Source organism: Diceros bicornis, chromosome 32 (genome assembly GCF_020826845.1).
Source record: "Diceros bicornis minor isolate mBicDic1 chromosome 32, mDicBic1.mat.cur, whole genome shotgun sequence".
In the NCBI taxonomy this organism is placed as follows: domain Eukaryota; kingdom Metazoa; phylum Chordata; class Mammalia; order Perissodactyla; family Rhinocerotidae; genus Diceros; species Diceros bicornis.
Window position 1 is genome coordinate 24,980,890 of NC_080771.1, and position 19,239 is coordinate 25,000,128.

At 44.8% G+C, this 19,239-nt stretch overlaps 1 protein-coding gene across 3 annotated transcripts in view; it reads left to right on the forward strand.

Moving 5' to 3' along the window:
- The first annotated feature begins 483 nt into the window (after window positions 1–483).
- LOC131396196 (pyruvate dehydrogenase phosphatase regulatory subunit, mitochondrial-like) overlaps window positions 484–19,239 on the forward strand; it is a 31,393-nt gene continuing 12,637 nt past the window's right edge. Inside the window, exons 1-3 of one of the 3 annotated variants that reach the window (XR_009216436.1) lie at window positions 484–650; window positions 11,034–11,322; window positions 12,475–12,616. Coding sequence is in view for 2 of the 3 variants with exons in the window: in XM_058528265.1 (XP_058384248.1) it covers window positions 11,099–11,322; window positions 12,475–12,608 (358 nt within the window). In the remaining variant the exon portion in view is untranslated. Of the gene's footprint in view, window positions 651–681; window positions 1,041–11,033; window positions 11,323–12,474; window positions 12,617–19,239 lie in introns of those variants that run through there. The other 2 variants (XM_058528265.1, XM_058528266.1) reach the window with 2 other exon arrangements.

Sequence of the window (19,239 nt, forward strand, 5' to 3'; positions counted from 1 at the left end):
AATCCTGCCTCCCAGGTCGGGCCGAGCCAGCAGACCGCATTTCCGATCCGCTCGGCTACGAGGGACTTCCAAGAGACAAAGTGACTGTCAGTCCAAGAAGCCTTTGAATGCCCTGGCTAGAGTGCCTTTGGGCTGCGGACCCACGTGGGGCCACACCTGGCAAGGCGCCTGGACGGTAGAGAGAACCCCCGCGCTCCCCACACTCCAGCCGGGCTTGCCGCGCATCCGCGACATCCCGGTTCCACTTGCAGAAATCAACATGATCGGAGGCCCGAGTTCTACAGCGACACTGACAGACGCTGAGGCCTCCAGCTCGCCTCTATCTCGGCGGAGGCAAAGTGGCCCCAGGGGCGGGGCCTCGCGAGACCCAAACAAGGCCCACGTGTCAGGGGCGGGGCCACCGCAATGACGTCACGGAGCGCGCGTGCGCGAGTGGGTTCACGCGCTGGCGTACCCTTGCTGCAGGGCCGTAAAGCGCGGAAGGTCGCCGCGGTCTCCCGCTTCCCCGGAACTTTGTCCTCCCTCCGGCCCGCCCCCCTTCCCCTTCCCTGTCCCCCTGTCGGGCCCCCGTGGTCCCCGGCACCTGTTGTGGCTGCGGCCCCGCTTCGGCCGGGGTGTTCCCGAGCGCGGAGCCCGTGCGGGCCCATGAGGTAAGGAGACAGCTGCGGGGCCGCGCGGGCCTTAGCGCGCCGGGACCCCCAGCGTCCCCTCAGTCCGCTTTGGTCTCGCTCAGGGGTGGCCCCGGCCGTCCCTCGTTTCCGGTCAGTTCTGCCTCGTCCTCCCGGGAAGGCGCGTCCTGGCGCCAAGACTCTGCCCGCCCGGGCCGGGAGGGGTCCGCCTGATCCACCTCAGCCTCTGCCGCTGTGCCCCGTCCGCCGGAGGGGGTCCGGGCGTCGGGGACCGAGCTCGGCTGCCTCGCACCGTCTCTTCCAGGCGTCCGCAGCTCAGCTCGGAAGTCCAGGGCGGTCGGGGTCACCTCACTGCCGGCTCCCCGCCTCGGGCTTACACACCCCCGCAGCGCAGACGAGGCTTCTCTGCAGGTGAAATTTCCCGCGTGGAAACGTGTGGTCCGCTTGTGCTTTACTAACTATTAAGACGGCTGCAGAATAAGGCAGTGAAGTGCCCTGGGAAAATCTAGGCTAGGGCAGTGAGCTTTCTTCTTAATGTTTGATCCCTTGGGACAGACGTGAATGTCACTCAGGTTTGATTCAGGGATCTTCAAGTCCGTTTCCTCCATGCGCGTAAGCATGTATCTGGGGATGTTCGCGGGGTGGGGGGCAAGGGTTTTCTAGTGCTAGGAATTTGTATTCATTTCTTGAACTTGCCTTTGATTTGGTACACTTGTTGAAAAATACAGCACCCTGGACCTGCAGGATCAGAGTCTCCAGAGAGGGAGCCTGGGAGCGCGCGCGTGCGTGCGTGCGTGCGTGCGTGCGTGTGTGTTTTTAAGCAAGTGTCCCAGGTGGCTCTCTCCCTTCTCTCTCTCTCTTTTTTCCTGAGGAAGAGTTGCCCTGAGCTAACATCTGTTGCCGATCTTCTCTATTTTGTATGTGAGCCGCCATCACAGCATGGCTACTGACAGACAAGTGGTGTAGGTTGGCTGAGGGGAACCAATGCTGGGCCAGGAGGCGCAGAGGGCGCTGAACTTAACCTCTAGGCCACCAGGGCTGGTCCCCAGATGGCTCTTATGCTGAGGCAGGTGTGGGAAATGTTGTGTTAACCCGCCCATACTCCTCAGTCTTCCTCCTGACCAGCAACCCATTTGTACACTATGCTGCGACCATACAGAGGAACAACTCAGAGGGAGTTAGAGCTGTCCTCTTGTTCTTGCTGTGTAAGCAGGTCTGAGCATAACCGGCCCCAGTATTAAGGTTGTTTAGCAGAAATGCTTCTTCTTAGCAGAGAATGTTATAGTCATTTAATTTTTTTTAATATAATTTCCTTTAAACCAGCGTATGCGTTTTATTTCTGTGTCTTTGACATCTTCACTTTCTTCTCTATTGACTTTACCTCCTTTGCTATCAAGCTTTGCCTTGGTTTTGCTGCCGTACCTGTCAAATAGACTCTGGTGCCTTCCTTTCTTTCCGTGTTTGCATCCACTTTAAATCCTTTCCGCCACCCCATGCCCTTCACTAACTCTTTTAAAGGTCATGATGAATACAAGGTAAAAAATCCTTTTCTTGGTTCTTGTCACCTTGGGCGTTTAACATTGTTTGTTCAGTCTTGAAACTCATCTGTTACTATGTTTCTTCTCCCTGCTAGGGGATGTGCCTTGTGGTTCTGTGCTCACAGCTCCTTTCTTTCCTCATCTGGTCTTATTTTAAAGGTAGCGTAGGTAGCGTGGAGTAATGATTAAATGGCAGACTCTAGTGCCAGGCTGGCAGGGTTTGAATGCTGGCTCTGCTGTTCGCCTACGTATTATAGGATGTTGGGGGAGTCACTTCACTTCCCTGTGTCTCGGGTTTCTCAAGAGTAGAGTGAAAAATGTGATATCGATCTTATAGGGTTGTGAGGATTAAGTCAGTTCTATACATAACGTAGGGTCTGGCACAGTGTAACTACCTGTATCAATATTACCTTTTTCTTTTTTTAAAATTCTTTCAGGGGCCAGCCCCGTGGCGTAGCGGTTAAGTGCGCGCGCTCTCCTGCTGGCAGCGCGGGTTTGGATCCGGGGCACGCACTGATGCACCGCTTGTCAGGCCATGCTGTGGCGGCGTCCCATATAAAGTGGAGGAAGATGGGCACAGATGTTAGCCCAGGGCCAGTCTTCCTCAGCAAAAAAAAAAACCAAAAAAGAGGAGGATTGCCATGGATGTTAGCTCAGGGCTGATCTTCCTCCCAAAAAAATAAAATAAATAAATAAATAAAATTCTTTCAGCTTGTTTAGATAGCCCCTCTAATCTGGGGGCCCTGCCTTGGATCTCAGAATCATCATTGAATGTTTTCCCATCTCCTTTGTTCTCTGTTCTCATTTGTTCATCATTTTGTATGTCGGAGGTGCCTAAGCTGAATCTAGGAAAACCATGATCAAGTTATAATTGGTCCCTGCTTTCAGAGAGCTCCGTTATAATAGGGGACTAAAGCTACCACTTAACTGAGTGCTTCTTAGGTGCCAATTGTTGTGTTTTTCCTGTATCATCTGATTTAGTGTTTGCAGCAAAAATGGGAGGTATTTTTCTAGCCCATGTTGTAGATGAGGATCCTGAAGCACAGAGACTGAGTAACTTGCTCAAAGTCATACCGCTAATGAGAGGTAGGGGAGACTTTCAAACCTAGATCTGCCTGCCTCTCAAGGGCATATCCTCAGCTGGGTTGCTGTGTTGCTTCCCTGATTGGCAAACACCATTACCCAGCGTGGTAAGCTCTGTGCTGGGAGAACTTCAGGGTGTTATGGGAGAACATGGACGAGTTGAACCTAGTGTTGGGGAAGACGGGGTGAGATAAGATGTCACATGGGCTGAGAGCTGAGGGGATTATCTTTATTTGGGGAGAGGGGTGGCAGGACCTATGCCAGTTAGAAGGAACAGTATGCACAAATCCTGGAGGTGAGAGGAAGAGTTTATGCCTGACATGTTTGAGGAGTTACAAACATGCCTGGCATGCAGGCATACCTCGGAGATATTGCAGGTTTGGTTCCAGACCACTGCAATAAAGTGAGTCACACTAATGTTTTGGTTTCCCAGTGCAGATAAAAGTTATGTTTACTATACTGTAGTCTAAGTGTGCAATAACCTTATGTCTGAACAGCTAATGTACCTACTTTAGCTAAAAAATAACTTTATTGGTAAAAAATGCTAACCATCATGTGAGCCTTCAGCGAGTCACAATCTTTTTGCTGGTGGAGGGTCTTGCCTCCATGTTGTTGGCTGCTGACTGATCAGGGTGCTGGTTGCTGAAGGCTGAGGTGGCTGTGGCAGTTTCTTAAAATAGGACAACAGTGAAGTTTGCCACATTGATTGACCCTTCCTTTCATGTCGATTTCTCTGTAGCATGCGATACTGTTTGATAGCGTTTTCAAAATTAGAATCAATCTTCTCAAACCCTGCCGCTCCTTTATCAGCTATTTATGTAGTATTATAAATCCTTTGTTGTCATTTCAGCAGTTTTCACAGCATCTTCACCAGGAGTAGATTCCATCTCAAGAAACCACTTTGCCCATCCATAAGAAGCAACTCCTCATCCGTTCAAGTTTTATCATGAGATTGCAGCAATTCAGTTATATCTTCGGGCTCCACTTCTAATTCTAGTTCTCTTGCTGTTTCCACCACATTTGCAGTTACTTCCTCCAATGAAGTCTTGAACCTCTCGAAGTCATCCATGAGGGTTGGAATCAACTTCTTCTAAACTCCTGTTAATGTTGATATTTTGACCTCTTTCTGTGAATCACGAATGTTCTTAATGGCATCTAGAATGGTGAATCCTTTCCAGAAGGTTTTCAATTTACTTTGCCCAGATCCGTCAGAGGATCACTATCTATGGCAGCTATAGCCTTACAAAATGTATGTCTTAAATAATAAGACTTGAAAGTTTAAATTACTCCTTGTTCCATGGGCTGCAGAATGGACGTTGTGTTAGCAGGCATGAACATAACATTAATCTTGTACGTCTCCATCAGAGCTCATGGGTGACCAGGTGCATTGTCAATGAGCAGTAATATTTTGAAAGGAATCTTTTTCTGAGCAGTAGGTCTCAGCAGTGGGCTTAGAATACTCAGTAAACCATGTTGTAAACACATGTGCTGTCGTCCAGACTTTGTTGTTCCATTTATAGAGCACAGGCAGAGTAGATTTAGCATGATTCTTAAGGGCCCTAGGATTTTCGGAATGGTAGATGAGCATGGGCTTCAGCCTAAAGTCACCAGCTGCATTAGCCCCTAACAAGAGAGTCGGCCTGTCCTTTGAAGCCAGGCGTTGACTTCTCCTCTCTAGCTGTGCAAGTCCTAGATGGCATCTTCTTCCAATGTAAGGCTGTTTCGTCTGCATTGAAAATCTGTTGTTTAGTGTAGCCACCTTCATTAATTATCTTAGCTAGATCTTCTGGGTAACTCGCTGTAGCTTCCACATCAGCACTTGCTGCTTCACTTTGCACTTTTATGTTATGGAGATGGCTTCTTTCCTTAAACATCTTGAACCAACTTCTGCTAGCTTCATACTTTTCTTCTGCAGCTTCCTCACCCCTCAGCCTTCATAGACTGGAAGAGAGTTAGAGCCTTGCTCTAGATTAGGCTTTGGCTTAAGGGAATGTTGTGGCTGGTTTGATCTTGTATCCAGACCACTCAGACTTTCTCCATATCAGCAATAAGGCTGTTTCACTTTCTTATCATTTGTGTGTTCACTGGATAGCACTTTTATTTATTTATTTTTTTTGGTGAGGAAGACTCGCTCTGAGCTAACATCCATTGCCAGTCCTCCTCTTTTTGCTGAGGAAGACAGTCTCTCAGCTAACATCTGTGCCCACCTTCCTCTACTTTGTACGTGGGATGCCACCACAGCATGGCTTGATGAACGGTGCATAGGTCCGCGCCCAGGATCCGAACCTGCGAACACCGGGCCGCCAAAGCAGAGTGCGTGAACTTAACCACTAAGCCACCGGGCTGACCCCTGGAGTAGCACTTTTAATTTCCTTAAAGAACTTTTCCTTTGCGTTCACAAGTTGGCTGTTTGGTCCAAGAGGCCTAGCTTTTAGCCTGTCTCAGCTTTCGAGATCCCTTCCTCACTAAGCTTAATCACTTCTAGGTTTAAAGTGAGACTAAAGATTTAAAGTGAGAAAAGTACAACTCTTCCTTTCACTTGAAATCAAAAAGCCATTGGCCAGCCCCTGGCTTAGCGGTTAAGTGCGTGTGCTCCGCTGCTGGCGGCCCTGGTTCGGAACCGCGGGCGCGCACCGATGCACCACTTCTCCGGCCGTGCTGAGGCCGCATCCCGCATACAGCAACTAGAAGGATGTGCAACTATGACATACAACTATCTACTGGGGCTTTGGGGGAAAACATAAATAAATAAGACTAAAAAAAAAAAAAGAGAAAAATCAAAAGGCCATTGTAGGGTTATTAATTGGCCTAGTTTCAATATTTTGTGTCTCAGAGATAGGGAGGCCCAAGAAGAGGGAGGGAGACGGGGAACGGCTGGGCAGTAGTGCAGTTAGAACATACACACATTTATTGATTAAGTTCGCTGTCTTATATGGGCATAGTTCATGGTGCCCCAAAACAATTACAGTACTAACATCAAAGATCACGATCACCATAACAAATTTAGTAATATGAAGAAGTTTGAAATATTGCGAGAATTACCGAAATGTGACACAGAGACATGAAGGGAGCAATTGCTGTTGGAAAAACGGCGCCATTAGACTTGCTCAACACGATGTTGCCACAAACCTTCAATTTGTAAAAAATGCAATATCTGCAAAGCACAATACAGCGAAGTGATGAAAGAAGAAGAGATCATCAAGAAAATGATACATGCCTATAGTTCTGTCTGGTTTGATGATAGTGTGAGAAGAGAGGAAAGAAGAGAAATGAGACCAGAGATAGGATATGAGCCAGAGCGTAAAGGATCTTGCCCTTCATATTAAGGAGTTTCCTGAGAGCATTAGAAAGTCACTGAAGGGTTTTAAGCAGGGGCGTGATAGTATTTTCACTTTAGAAGACTTGCTCAGGCCCCTGTGTAAAGATCGTGGGATGTGGGGAGAATGGTGTGCAGATTAGAGGCTGGAAGCCCTGTTAGGAAACTTCTGCAGTAATCTGAATGAGAAGGGATGGTGATCTGTACTCAGGTAATGGCAGTGGAGATAGAAATAGATCAGTCAAAGGGAAATTTAGAATGTAGAATTGTTAGGCCTTGATGGACTGGATAGAGGAGATGAGAGAAAGGGAGGAATCCAGGATAACACCCAGGATTCTAGTATGTTGTGTCACTGAGGGACATAGGAAGTGGAGCGGATTTTGAGATTGAGGAAAATGGGTTTACCTTTTGGCTGTGCTCAGTCTGACCTATGGGAATCCAAGTGGAGATGGCCATTCTTCAGCTAGATATGCAGGTGTCAAGCTTAGGATGGCTGTGGGATAGGCCATCAGTCATGGTAGAAGAGGAGATCACCCCGGAGAGTGGTGGAACGAGAAGAGAAGCTGGTTCCGAGAACCCTGAGGGACGTCAGCACATAAGGGATGGGCAGAGAGAAGCCAGCAAAGACTTGAGCAGGGAGGTAGGTGTCAAATAAAACAAGGAAAGAGTGTGTGAGTAGGAGGAGCAATCAGCAGTATTATCTGCTGCGGAGAGGTCAGATGAGATGCTGCCCAGAAAGTATCCTAGGAAATTAGCAACGTTAGCATTCTTGGTGAGATGAGTGTCAGAGGCGTGGCTGGGCAGAAGCCTGACCACTTCTGGTTCGGTAGAGGGTAGGATGGGGGAAAAGTGAAAAACAGATAATATAAGCATTCTACACATTATTTGTCAAGTGAAAAAGGCAAGGCAGGCTGTGAAATACATGTTAACAGTAAATTTTTGCTTAACCAGCTGGGAGACTGTGCAATCACTAAGGTGTAAGAAAAGAAGGACTTAAGACAAAGGTGGTGGCAAACAAGTGGACATTGCTGCAAAAAAAAAATTGGGGGAAAATATCCTGAACACTGGTATTGCTTCTCTTTGTGTGGTGCGAAATCTTAATTTCCTCCTGTATTTGAGTTTTTGCAAAGACCATAATTTTTATAATTTAGAACTTAAAATGCTGAGGAGAAGGAGGGGAAACATTGAAGGTACATGAAAGAGGGAGGACAGTTGATGGAGGTGGAGAAGGAAGGAGTGGGATCCAGGGCTCTTGTGGAGGGACTGACTTTTGACCCTGTGACAGAAGGAAGAGATGCTTGCAGATGCAAGTAGGTTTATAGGTGGAGTTTCAGGGAATGAGATGAGACAGGTTATGTTCTTAGGATGAAGGAAGAAAGGAGGTGGGGTCAAAGATTGGGAGAGGTCAAAGATTGGGTTTAGAACCTGAACGTAGACAGATCTGCCTGTGGCTTAACATGCAGTAGCTGGAGCTGGGTAGGGGTGCCCGCTAGTGTAAGCCACAAAGAAACAGGGTGTTTTTCAAGCATGACCAAGTGGTAGTATGGAAGCGAGGATGACGAGGACCCTACCTCTTGATGGTGAGGTCAGTGGAACAGGGCTGGTCATGTGGCAGCGGCAGTTCCCTCAGAAGAGCCACATTTCCATTGAGACAGAAGGTGGAGAGAACATTAGCGAAGAGGTGGGTGTTTAGCTTTGGAAAGGAAGTTCTAGAGGGCACAGTGGAGAGGTTTGGAGGGGAGGAAAGCAGAGAGAGAGGTTGGGTCAGGGGAGAGAAATTGGTCATGTGGAGATTACAGGAAGACTAGCTGTGTGGAGAAGCTTCTATCTTGAGACAGAGTTCTGCAGGGACCGAGGACGTAAGGCATGGTGGCAACCACAAGGTGGCCAAAATAATCATCTCCAGTTGGATAGGATTGCTCTTGAGATGCAGTCTGTGAGTGCATTGGTCACAGGTCTGAGAGTCCTCTCTGATGAACAGGTGTCAATACTTTGACTTTAGACAACTTGGGCTGATCGAGGAGCTGATTGTGGGTCCTGAGGCTGGTAGTGGAGGTGGTGGTGGGCTTATAGCCATGTGCTGCCCTGATGTCCACTTCTATGCCACCACTCTTGTCTTAAGTCCTCATCTTCTTATACTTCAATGACTGCGTGGTCTGCCAGCAGATCTTTCTTCAGTTTCTTGAAACCTGACTAATCCTCTGTTTTGCTGTTAGGTTAATTTTCTTAAAACCCTGCCTGTGTCACATTCAGCCTGTAGTAATTCATTATGGTATACTGGACCAAGTCAGACTAAGTATTCAGAGTCTTTCATGGTCTGGCTCCACCTCACTTCGGTTCCTGCTACCCGGCACTCATAGACACTGAGGCCTTCAAGCCAGGTCCCCTACTGTCATCCACAAGCAGAGATGGTCAGACTTGGTCTGTAACTTTATTATGTGTGCTTCCCGTCTCTCTTTGTCCAACTTTTACCCCTCCAGGGCTCAGCTTAAGTCCTGCTTTCTATGTGATCCCTCCCTTGGTGGCTGTGGCCTATACTCCTTTCCTTCTCTAACTTATGATGGTTATTGTCCTGTAGAAATGTGTGCGTGGTTACAGCCTGTGACTTGTGTGTTTAAGTGATAAGCCTAACATGACTAATCCTCCTCTGCTTTTCAGGAAGAGGCATCTTGTACCTTAAGTCTCCACCACATTGTCTGTGGAAACAGGAGGCATGCATCCTTCACTTGGGCCTGGGATCCTCTCTTTCCTTCCCTGGGACCTCATTCTTTGTTATTGCTTCTCCTTTCTCTCCCATCTCTTTCCCTTTTACTGGGTCATCCCACCAGCAGTGAAATATTCTTAATAGCTCCCGTTTTTAAAGCAAGCAATAACCTTGCTCTACCCCACATTCTTCTCTCGCTTCTGTCCCATTTTTCTGCTCCCCTTCAGAGCAAAATGTAACGGAGCTGTCCCCACTCCCTCATCTCACTTACTCCTCAATTTGCTCTTGTCTGTATTTCGTCCCTACTGCTCCCCTGAAAATGTTCTTCTTGAGGACGCCAAGGACCTGTGTGTTGTCAAATCCCAGTGGACCCTTGGCCATCTTGCTCCACCTCTCAGCACCCTCTTTAGTTAACCACTCTTGAAACACTTTCGTCTCCCGGCTTCTGTGACACCACTCACTGCCCAGTTTTCTTTCTATCTTATTAACTACTCCTTCTCTGTGTCTTTATCCACTTTTCTTAATCTGAACACTATGCTAGTCTGCCACAGCATTCAGTCCTGTCCCTAGTCCTTTCTTTCTCTTCCCAATCTTAAATGCTGGGGAACCTCAGAGTTCTTCTTGTGCCTTGAAATGCTGGGCTTTAAATACTGTATATCTGCTAATGACTCCCAAACCTCTTCCCCAGGTTTCAGGCTTGTATATCCAGTGGCTTCTTGGTGTTTCCACGTGGGTGCCTGATGGCTATCTCGCACTTAACATCTAAGTGTGGAACATTTGATTGTACACACACACAGTCTTACCCCTCACACCCTCCCTCCTGTACACTCTCCTTCCCTGCCTCCCTCTTCCCAATCCTTCACACTATAGGATGTGGCCCCAGTTGCTTAACCCAGAAACTTAGCCATCATCCTTATTTCTCCCTTTTTCCCATTTTAACATCCACTTTGTTGGCAAGTAAGTTCTATCATTTCTACTTCCAAAACAATCCAGTCATTTCTCTGTGTCCACTGCCGCCATCCTTGTCTACATTGATATCCCCCTTGGACTACTGCAATAGCTTCCTAACTCATCTCTGCTTTTCCTCTCGTTCTACGATCCACTCTCCACCATGGAGCCAGACTGATCTTGGAAAAACGTTATCAGATCATTTCATTCCTTGCTTTAGTATTTTCCTTTGCACTTAGAATAAATCCCCACTCCTCTTGATGGCATCCAAGGACTGTGTATAACTGGTTTGTGCCTGCCTCTCCACTTTGTCTTAGATCATCTCTCCCTCGCCATCATGCTGTGGGCATGCTGGCCTACTTTCTGTGCTTGGAGTCATCAAGGTCTGTCTCACTTCAGGGCCTTTGCACACGCTCACTCCTCTGTCTGGAACACTCATAAAGCCGTTTCCTTGTCATCCATCAGGTCTCTTCAAATGTCACCTTCGTTCCTGACCATCCTCTTTTAATATGCCGCTAGTTACTCCATCACATTAGCCTTGTTACTTGTTTTATTTGTGTATTAGCTGCCCCTCCCTCATACACACACACTTACACACCCTCACACACTCTCTCTTTCAAATGTAAGTTGCATAAAGGCACGGTCCTCCTCACTGTTGTTTAATGCTGTATCTACACCTAGCAAAGTGTCTGGAACTCAGTAGGTCCTGAAATATTTGCTGAATGAACGGTTATTGTTCTTTGTTGCATCCTTTTCTCATTAATCCTATGCACTGAGTACAATGGAATGAAATATGTTTGGTTTTCTCTGTCCAGTTTGAATCCTTGGGATCTCCTTCTTAGCTGAGTGAGAGCACATCTCCCAGTAGCTGACAAACGTGATGTTTTACCGGTTGCTTTCGGTGGTCCCAAGACAAAGAACCAGCAGAGGATGGCAGAAGTGGTCCTCAGCCAGAAGTGGTGCGTCAGCTGCCAAGGCTCATTCTGTCGCCCTGCCTGCCCAGGCACAGGTGGTCATCTGTGGTGGTGGAATTATGGGCACATCTGTGGCCTATCACCTCTCTAAGATGGGGTGGAAGGATATTGTCCTTTTGGAGCAGGGCAGGTAAGGATTGAACTGGATGTGGCTTGGGGCTACGCTGCACTAATTGTATGGGCCTCCCTCATTCCTTCTCCTTTCGGTAATACTGTCCCACCAGTAGCTAATCAGCGTTGCTAAGTCGCATGAGAAGAATCACAGAAAGGTGAAATCTCCTGTACTTTGTTTTGCCATGCCTAACACTTGTGTCTTCTGGTTTTTAGAGAGGTGGCCGATCTAAAGGATGTGTTTTTTTCAGGTTCACAGCACATCTTATCTTGTTCTCTTTGTTGGAGTCATACAGCAACATAAATCCTTGGCTCAGGAGCTCCCTCTATGAGCCGAAATGAAGTCGGCTACTTTTCTGTATTTCTGTTCCTCTTTTTCATCTAATTAACTTGTTTTGGAACAGTTTTAGATTTACAGAACAATTGCAAAGATAGTACAGAGTTCCCGTATGCCTCCTACCCAATTTCACATATTATTAACATCTTACATTAGTATTAATGTTTCAGTTAATGAACCAATATTGATAGATCATTATTAACTAAAGGTCCTACTTTATTTGAATTTTTTCACTTTTACCCTAATGTCCTTTTTTTGTTCCAGGCTTTTTATGTTCTGTTGCCTACCACAAATTGGACAACATTTTTACAATTTAAATGGCATTTATTTCTGACTAGGCGATACATTTACATGATTCAGAATTGAAAATTGTAGAAGACTGTACAGGGAAAAGTCTCCCTCCCATCCCTGACCTCTCACTGCAAGTTTGCCTTGCTGGAGGCAAGTTAACGTCCTTGTGTATTGTTCCAGATACCCTCTACATGTATCAGCAAATATGTATTGCTCAGTGTATGTATATGAATATAGGTATTCACTTTTTTTTCCTCTTTTTTATACGAGTGGTAGCGTACCTTAAGCGCTGCTTCTCACCTTGCTTTTTTCATTAGGATTGTTCCTTATTGGTCCATAAAAGCTTTCTCATTCCTTTTTATGGCTGTATAGTGTCCCGTTGTATAGGTGAACCCCAAAATTTGAAATTGGCCTCATGTCAATGGATATTTAGGTTGTTGCCATCTTTTGATATAACAAACAATGCTATGATGAGGAACCCTGAACTTGTTGCAGTCACACATATCTGAGTCTACCTAATAGCATTTTGCATCCATCCTGCAGGCTGGCTGCTGGCTCTACGAGGTTTTGTGCTGGCATCCTAAGTACTGCCAGGCACTTGGCCATTGAGCAGAAGATGGCAGACTATTCAAACAAACTCTACCATCAGTTAGAACAAGAAACTGGGATCCAAACAGGTAAGCAGGTAATCTACCATTTACTGGTCTGCCTGTCCCCCAGACTCTTTTACTCAGTACTGTATCTGGTCCTACCCCATGTTTGCCTGGTGATTTGATAAATCAGATTTGAGTTTTGGTCCAGGCTCTGCCACTAGTCAGGGTTTTACCTTGGGCAAATCACTTAGGTTGCTGAGGTGTCTTCAAATTCCGTGTCTATAAACTGAGGGGATTCAATCAATATCCCAGATCCATTTCAGATGCTATAATTCTTATGATATGGAAGTTTTCCTGGGCCATTTCCTGTATATTTCACTCATTGAAGTATAGTAAGTGGCAACACTTGGCTCCTAAATGAAGAGGAGGAGGAAGAACTTAAGTTTAGGTGCTGGGTAGTTAAATATGGTTTGACCCACTGAACTTCACCAATTGCTATTGAGGATGTTTCTGACTAAAAAGCTTAAACATAAGTCATGCGTCACTTGAACAACGGGGATACATTCAGAGAAATGTGTCGTTAGGCGATTTCCTCACTGTACAAACGTCATAGAGTGCACTGAAGGGGAGCAAAATTTGCCACCCCAAAATGTGTGTCTTTAACATGAGGATTACTTTAGGATGATTATTTTTAAGAAACAAAGGACTCAGAAAGTTTTTCTTGTTACCTCGCCCTTAACTGCCTGAAAGGGTTCAGATTAAAAAAACCCTGTCTGAGGAAGTGAGCTAGCACTTTAGCATAACATGAACTAGGCGGTAGACAGGGAGGCACCTAGAAAAGCCTGTTTGTTGGGCTCCCCTCTGTGTTCTTCTGTTTCTGTGTGGCCAAACAAACACTTGTTTTCCAGACGTTTGCTCCTTTTCACCTACCTGTGAATTGCCTTCCTTCCCTTTGAGGTCCCTGACTCCCTCCACCCCCAACATCTTCTTTTGTCTTTAGCTGAGGATGGTATTTAAGCTGAGGGCTTTGGCCATTTTGGCAAGTTACTTGGTTTTCCTGGGCTCCTCCCATGAATACTCGTTATTAAACTTTTGTTTGTTTTTCTCCTGTTAATCTGTCTCATGTCAATTTAATTCTTAGACCAGCCAGCAGAACCCAGAAGAGTAAAGGAAAATTTCTTCTCCCCTACAGTACTTACACAAACCTGGATGGTGTAGCCTACCACACACCTAGGCTATACGGAACTAATCTTCTGGGACCACCGTCATGTATGCGGTTCACTGTTGACTGAAACGTTGTTATGTAGCACATGACTCTATACGTCTCCTTATCTGTGTAATCAGGGGGAAAAAGACACAGGGAATTATAAGCTAAATAGTACTGGAATAAGTAGGAACTGTTCCAAGAACAGGAAGACTAATCTACACTATGGTCCCATACAATAACAAGGTAGAAAGACAGGTGATGAATTAGCCAGAAGCCCAGAGTTGAGCCTAGCCTCATGGCTGATGAAAGTGTTTGGTGACCACACTAATTATCATGAGGGGGCAGCAAGGCCCAGTGATGAAATTCAGGACACTTGCATATGTGAGGGTTGCTCTTTTGAAGACCTTGCATAATTCAAACCACAGATAATTCAAGACCAATCCTGACAAAGGGATAGTAGCTTTTTCTATTTGCCAACTAAAGTGACTCTGCCATGTGATCATAGTGCAAGCACAGTTTATGGTTTACTTTGCCAGCCAACTTAGAAAGTATGTGACATATGACGCAATTTTAATTGGGGGAGGTGAGATTTGAATTTTGATCAGAAGGTAAGGTGTTCTAACATTTCTGTTTCGTATAATTCATACTTTCATAAGACGTAACCTTATTTGTAAATTGTAAATTAAGACTGAATGTCTGGTAACTAGGACTTGATAGACATGGAAGTGGAGAGAGGAGATGCCAGAAGACGAACTAGAGGCAGGGAAGGAAGAGGCTGTATATTCTTGGCCACACAGGCAGGGCCGGGACTAGGGGGAGGCAAGCATGGCTCCTAGGCCGACCCTGCACTGGACAATGCTGAGAGTGAGTGCTTCCTTCATGGGGTGCCGTAGGCGCTCACTGGCCTCACCCTGGTCCCTGCTCGGTATATAAGCCTGACTCCCCATGGTGTCATCGAATTTGGCCAGGCGTCCTTTTGTGAGGCAGGGGCTCTGGAGTGAATATAGTAAAAGTAGTTCCTGATGCTACACTGTCGCTGGCTTTTACTAGGAAAGATGCCTGCTACAGGCAGGACAGGCAGTCAACAGTCCCTTTTGGTTGGATTTAATTTGATGGCAACAGCGTACCTCAATCGTCAGGTATTAACTAGGGTTTGATAATGGGCCCAGAGATAGAACTGCTCACTCCCAGTCCACTGGGTTCAGTTAGTAGTGCTTGCTGAGCCTTGCATTGCTCAGCTGGTTGGATTCCAGAGGAATCAGGGTCTTAGGCTTCTTTCCTGTGAGGTAACTTAGCCTAGCGTTCATTCTAGGTCACCCTCTGGAACCCCTTATTTGGCCTGACTTCTCCTTGATGCTTGTGGGGCAGTGAGGAGTCAGCCAAGGGAGAGTAGGGGCATCACCCTCAATCTATCACCCCCTTTATAGTTCACCGGTTGTGCAGTGAAAGATGACCTAGGGGCTTCCCTGATGGAGAATTCTGTTATCTGGCAGAATGTACAGGTGTGCACTACCATGATCACTTCATTCAGTGGACTGCTTTTGAGTCATAAATAAAGATAAGTGACATATATGTACAACCTAGATTTAATGATAAGATATTATTGGCTAATCTTCTGAAAATAGTTCGTTTACATGAGGTGTATGTTAACTACTTTTTAATCAGAATTACTGGATCACTCCAAGAGTCCTCCTTCCCTGGGTGTGCAAATATTAGTTTCTGGAGTGCTTCAATTTGCGTGTGATAGAACTTTTGTCAGGTGAATGAATGTGATAATCTAAAAGTTGTAATAATCTTTTGAAAGTATTCCATATATTATTTGATCTAATAATAAGGAAAGGTCATTCTTTTACAGATGAAGGAAGCTAGATGCAGGGAGATTAAGCCAGTTTTCCAAGTCAGTGATAAATCAATTTTTAAAAATTACTTAGTAGGTTAAAAGGAACTTTTAAAAAGTTTTAAACGTAAGTTATGTATTCATTATAATAAATGTGAACAATACAGAAATATAAAAGATAAAAAGTGAAAATCTTTTCTCCCCACAGAATACCCACCAAAAGGTTATCACTCTATTTGTACCCTGTTAGACTTCTTTTTTTGTGTGTGTGTATACCGGCATACTTTTTTTAACCAAAATGAGATTCTATTAAGCATGTTATTATATACCATGTTTTTTCCACTTAACGATGTTTTGTACAAAAATATACATGCACAAGATTACTTATTGTAACACTATTTAATTGCAAATGTAGGGACTGCAAATTTAAATGTCCATGCATACGAGATTGGTTGGCTAAAATGTGCATCCACACAAAGGAGAACTGGGTAGATGGAAAAAGAATGAGGAAGCTCTCTGTGAACTGCTTGCTATGGAGTGATTTCTGGGATACATTGTTAAATGAGAAAAACAAAGTATAAAAAAGTACATACAGTGTGCTACTTTTGTGTAAGAAATAAGAATAAGAAAATATGCGAGTATATACTTATTTCTGCAAAAAAAGAAATACATACAGGAAGGATAAAGCAGAAACTCCTGAGGGTGGATACCTTCACAGGGTGAGGGGGAAAATAGGGTGTGGCAGGGGGGCCGTAGAGAGTAGTGATATTTCTCAGTTTACTTTGTGTAGTTTGACTTTTAGAACCATGTTAACATTTTGGATACTCAGATATAAAATAAATCATCAAGAGGAGGAACCTCCAGTGGAATACTACCAGAAATAAGGGAACGCAACTGCAGTTCACGTGAATCACAACTACACCACAGGGGAAAGAACTTACCTGGGGGACTTGGACCACAACACTTTGACTGTGGACCGTCAGTCTAAAGACTAAAAGAAATGTGAACAAACATTGACCTCAAATAAGCAAGTTTCTTTTTCGCAGTGGGATGGACAATGCTGCTTTCTGCGTTTTCTAGAATTAGTGAGGATAAAGGGAGCCAGGTTTCTCACAGTTGGAGAAAGAGTCACAGATGGGGAAAGGAGGATAACTAGAATGACTCCTGTGGTGTGAGATTGGGATTGAAGATGTTGTCAGTATTAAGTCGTGGATTTTAGGAAGAGTGAGGAGTCCCAAGGGGACGATTTCCAGCTGTCAGCTGAGAGGGCTCGGAGGCAATGGCACCACAATAGCGTGAGCACACCTAGCGCCCAGATCTTGGCTTCAAAAGACATTCTCACCTAATGGGAAGCTTTAGAGCTTCTCGAAGAAGTGACTGATTCCTTGCTGGGGCTGGGAAAGTACAAAGTAGTGCGCTGGGAACTTTTTATTGTGTCAGAAAGTAAGGAAGTGCTCCCAAAATGATGGAGACATGTCAAAGGACAGAGGAGCCAGTTTGAACGGACTCATCCTCGTCAAATCTGGGATAATTTGAGCAAGAAAATAAGAGCAATGGATTATAACCCACTGTGTAAAATAGGAGTCCATATTGATAAAATAAGTACAACAATAAATTGGAAAGAAGAGAAAAGTCTACCTTACTGAGGAATGCCAACTAATAAATGTAAAGGAATGATGGTGGAATTAGAAAATCACCGTTTGGCCTCCATCATAGTAATAATTATTTCAGACAAGAATCTCCAATGGATGCTATAACTACTGGGTGAAATTAAAGAGGAAACAGGATATTTAAATAGTCTAAAAGTATCTCCCCACCAGTTACTTGTTGATCACAAAGGGAAAAATAGTCACTTTACAGTGGAAAAACATGGCAGATACTGCCTTAAGTACAGGATCAAAGTTAACATCACCAGTAGTGGGACAGTCATTATGGAAGGAAAGAGCATCACTTCTGGGGTATTCCTGCTAAAAAAGCATAACCTGCATCTGATGGTGAGGAACCATCAGACAAATCCAAAGTGAGAGATGTTCTACAAAACATCTGACTTGTACTCTTCAAAAATATCAAGGTCAAGAAGAGAAAGAATGAGGAATTGCTCTAGACTGAAGAAGACTCAAGAGACATGACAACTATATGCAGTGTTGGACCCTGGACTGGATCCTGGGCTGAAGGTACAAAGAGCTATAAAGGACATCATTAAGACAATTAGTGAAATTTGAGTATGGACCATGGATTAGATAATAGTATTGTATCATCAGTGTTGATTTCCTGATTTTGATAACTGTATTGTGATTCTATAAGAGAATGTTTTTGTTCTTAGGAAATGCACACTGAAGTAGTTAAGAATAAGGGTACAGTGTCTACAACTCCCTCTCAAATGCTTCAGGAAAAAAAGATGTGTATGTGGAGAGGGAGATGGGGGGGAGAATATGAATGATAAAGAAGGCAAAATGCAGACAATTGGCGATTCTGAGTAGAGTGTCAGGAGCTCTTTGTACTGGCCTTCCAGCTTTTCCCTAAGTTTGGAATTAAAATGAAAAGTTACTCTTCCCCCCCAAAAATCACTTAGGGAGCTTTTAAAATGGCTGGTGCAGGGTTCCCACCTTCAAAGATTCTAGTTCATAGTTCAGTTTGTTGGTTTGGGATGTGGCCTTGGGCATGTAGAATTTTGAAGCTTCTTAGCTGATGTACCTCCAGGCTTGCGAAGGAATCATTGCACGTTGGAATTACCTGTGTCCAGGCCTCACCCCAGACCCACAGAATCAGAATCTTGGAGCGTCAGGCCCAGGCCCAGGCAATTTTTTAAAACTTCCCAGGTGATTCTTAATGTGCAGTCAGGCCTGAAAACCACTGACTTACCTAAAATTGAAATTCAACTGACAAGGCATAGTCTTCATCTCCAAGGCTCCTCTCTCTGAACTGACCAAATATATTGGCTTATGTTTTCAAAGTTAGACAACTGCCTGCTTGCTTCCCTCAAGCTATCCAAATCCTGCCTGGCCTTAAATATCCTGATACATCAGTACTTCATGCAGCATCCATTCCAGACCATCCAGCCCACATGGATCTTGTCTCTCCAAGCTTATATGTTACCTTTTGTCAGTGCTATTCATGTAACAATTGATCATGTGCTCTTTGAATCTGGAATTATTTCTCTGTTATGTGTTCACTTTGTGTTGCCTCAAATACAGTATCATTTTTTTAATAGTTAAATAAAAGTTAAATAGTATTGTAGGCTGCTCTCCAAATCAGCACATATAATAAGTCTGTTCCATTAACTGCAGAGTAATGTTCCATAGGATGTGCATTCCATAGTTTGTTTATCCATTTTCCCATTACCTGACATTTATAGGTTTCCTTTTTTTCTCTTTATAAATAATGATTCAGTAAAAATCCTTGTCTGTGTATCCTTATTTTCTCTTGCTATTTCTAAAGGATAGATTTCTAGAAGATGGATAATTTGGGCCAAGGGTGTACGTATTTTAAACTGTGATAGGTATTGCCAAATCGTCCTCCAAGAGGGTTGTATCCTCTCACCATCAGTGCGTGCGAGCGCCTATGTCTTTCCGGTCTTCTCAGTATTGGGTATTTTACTTTTTGCTAATCTGGGAGGTGGAAAAAGTTATCAGCTTCTAATTTACGTCTCTTTCAGTTAAACGTTATTGTGT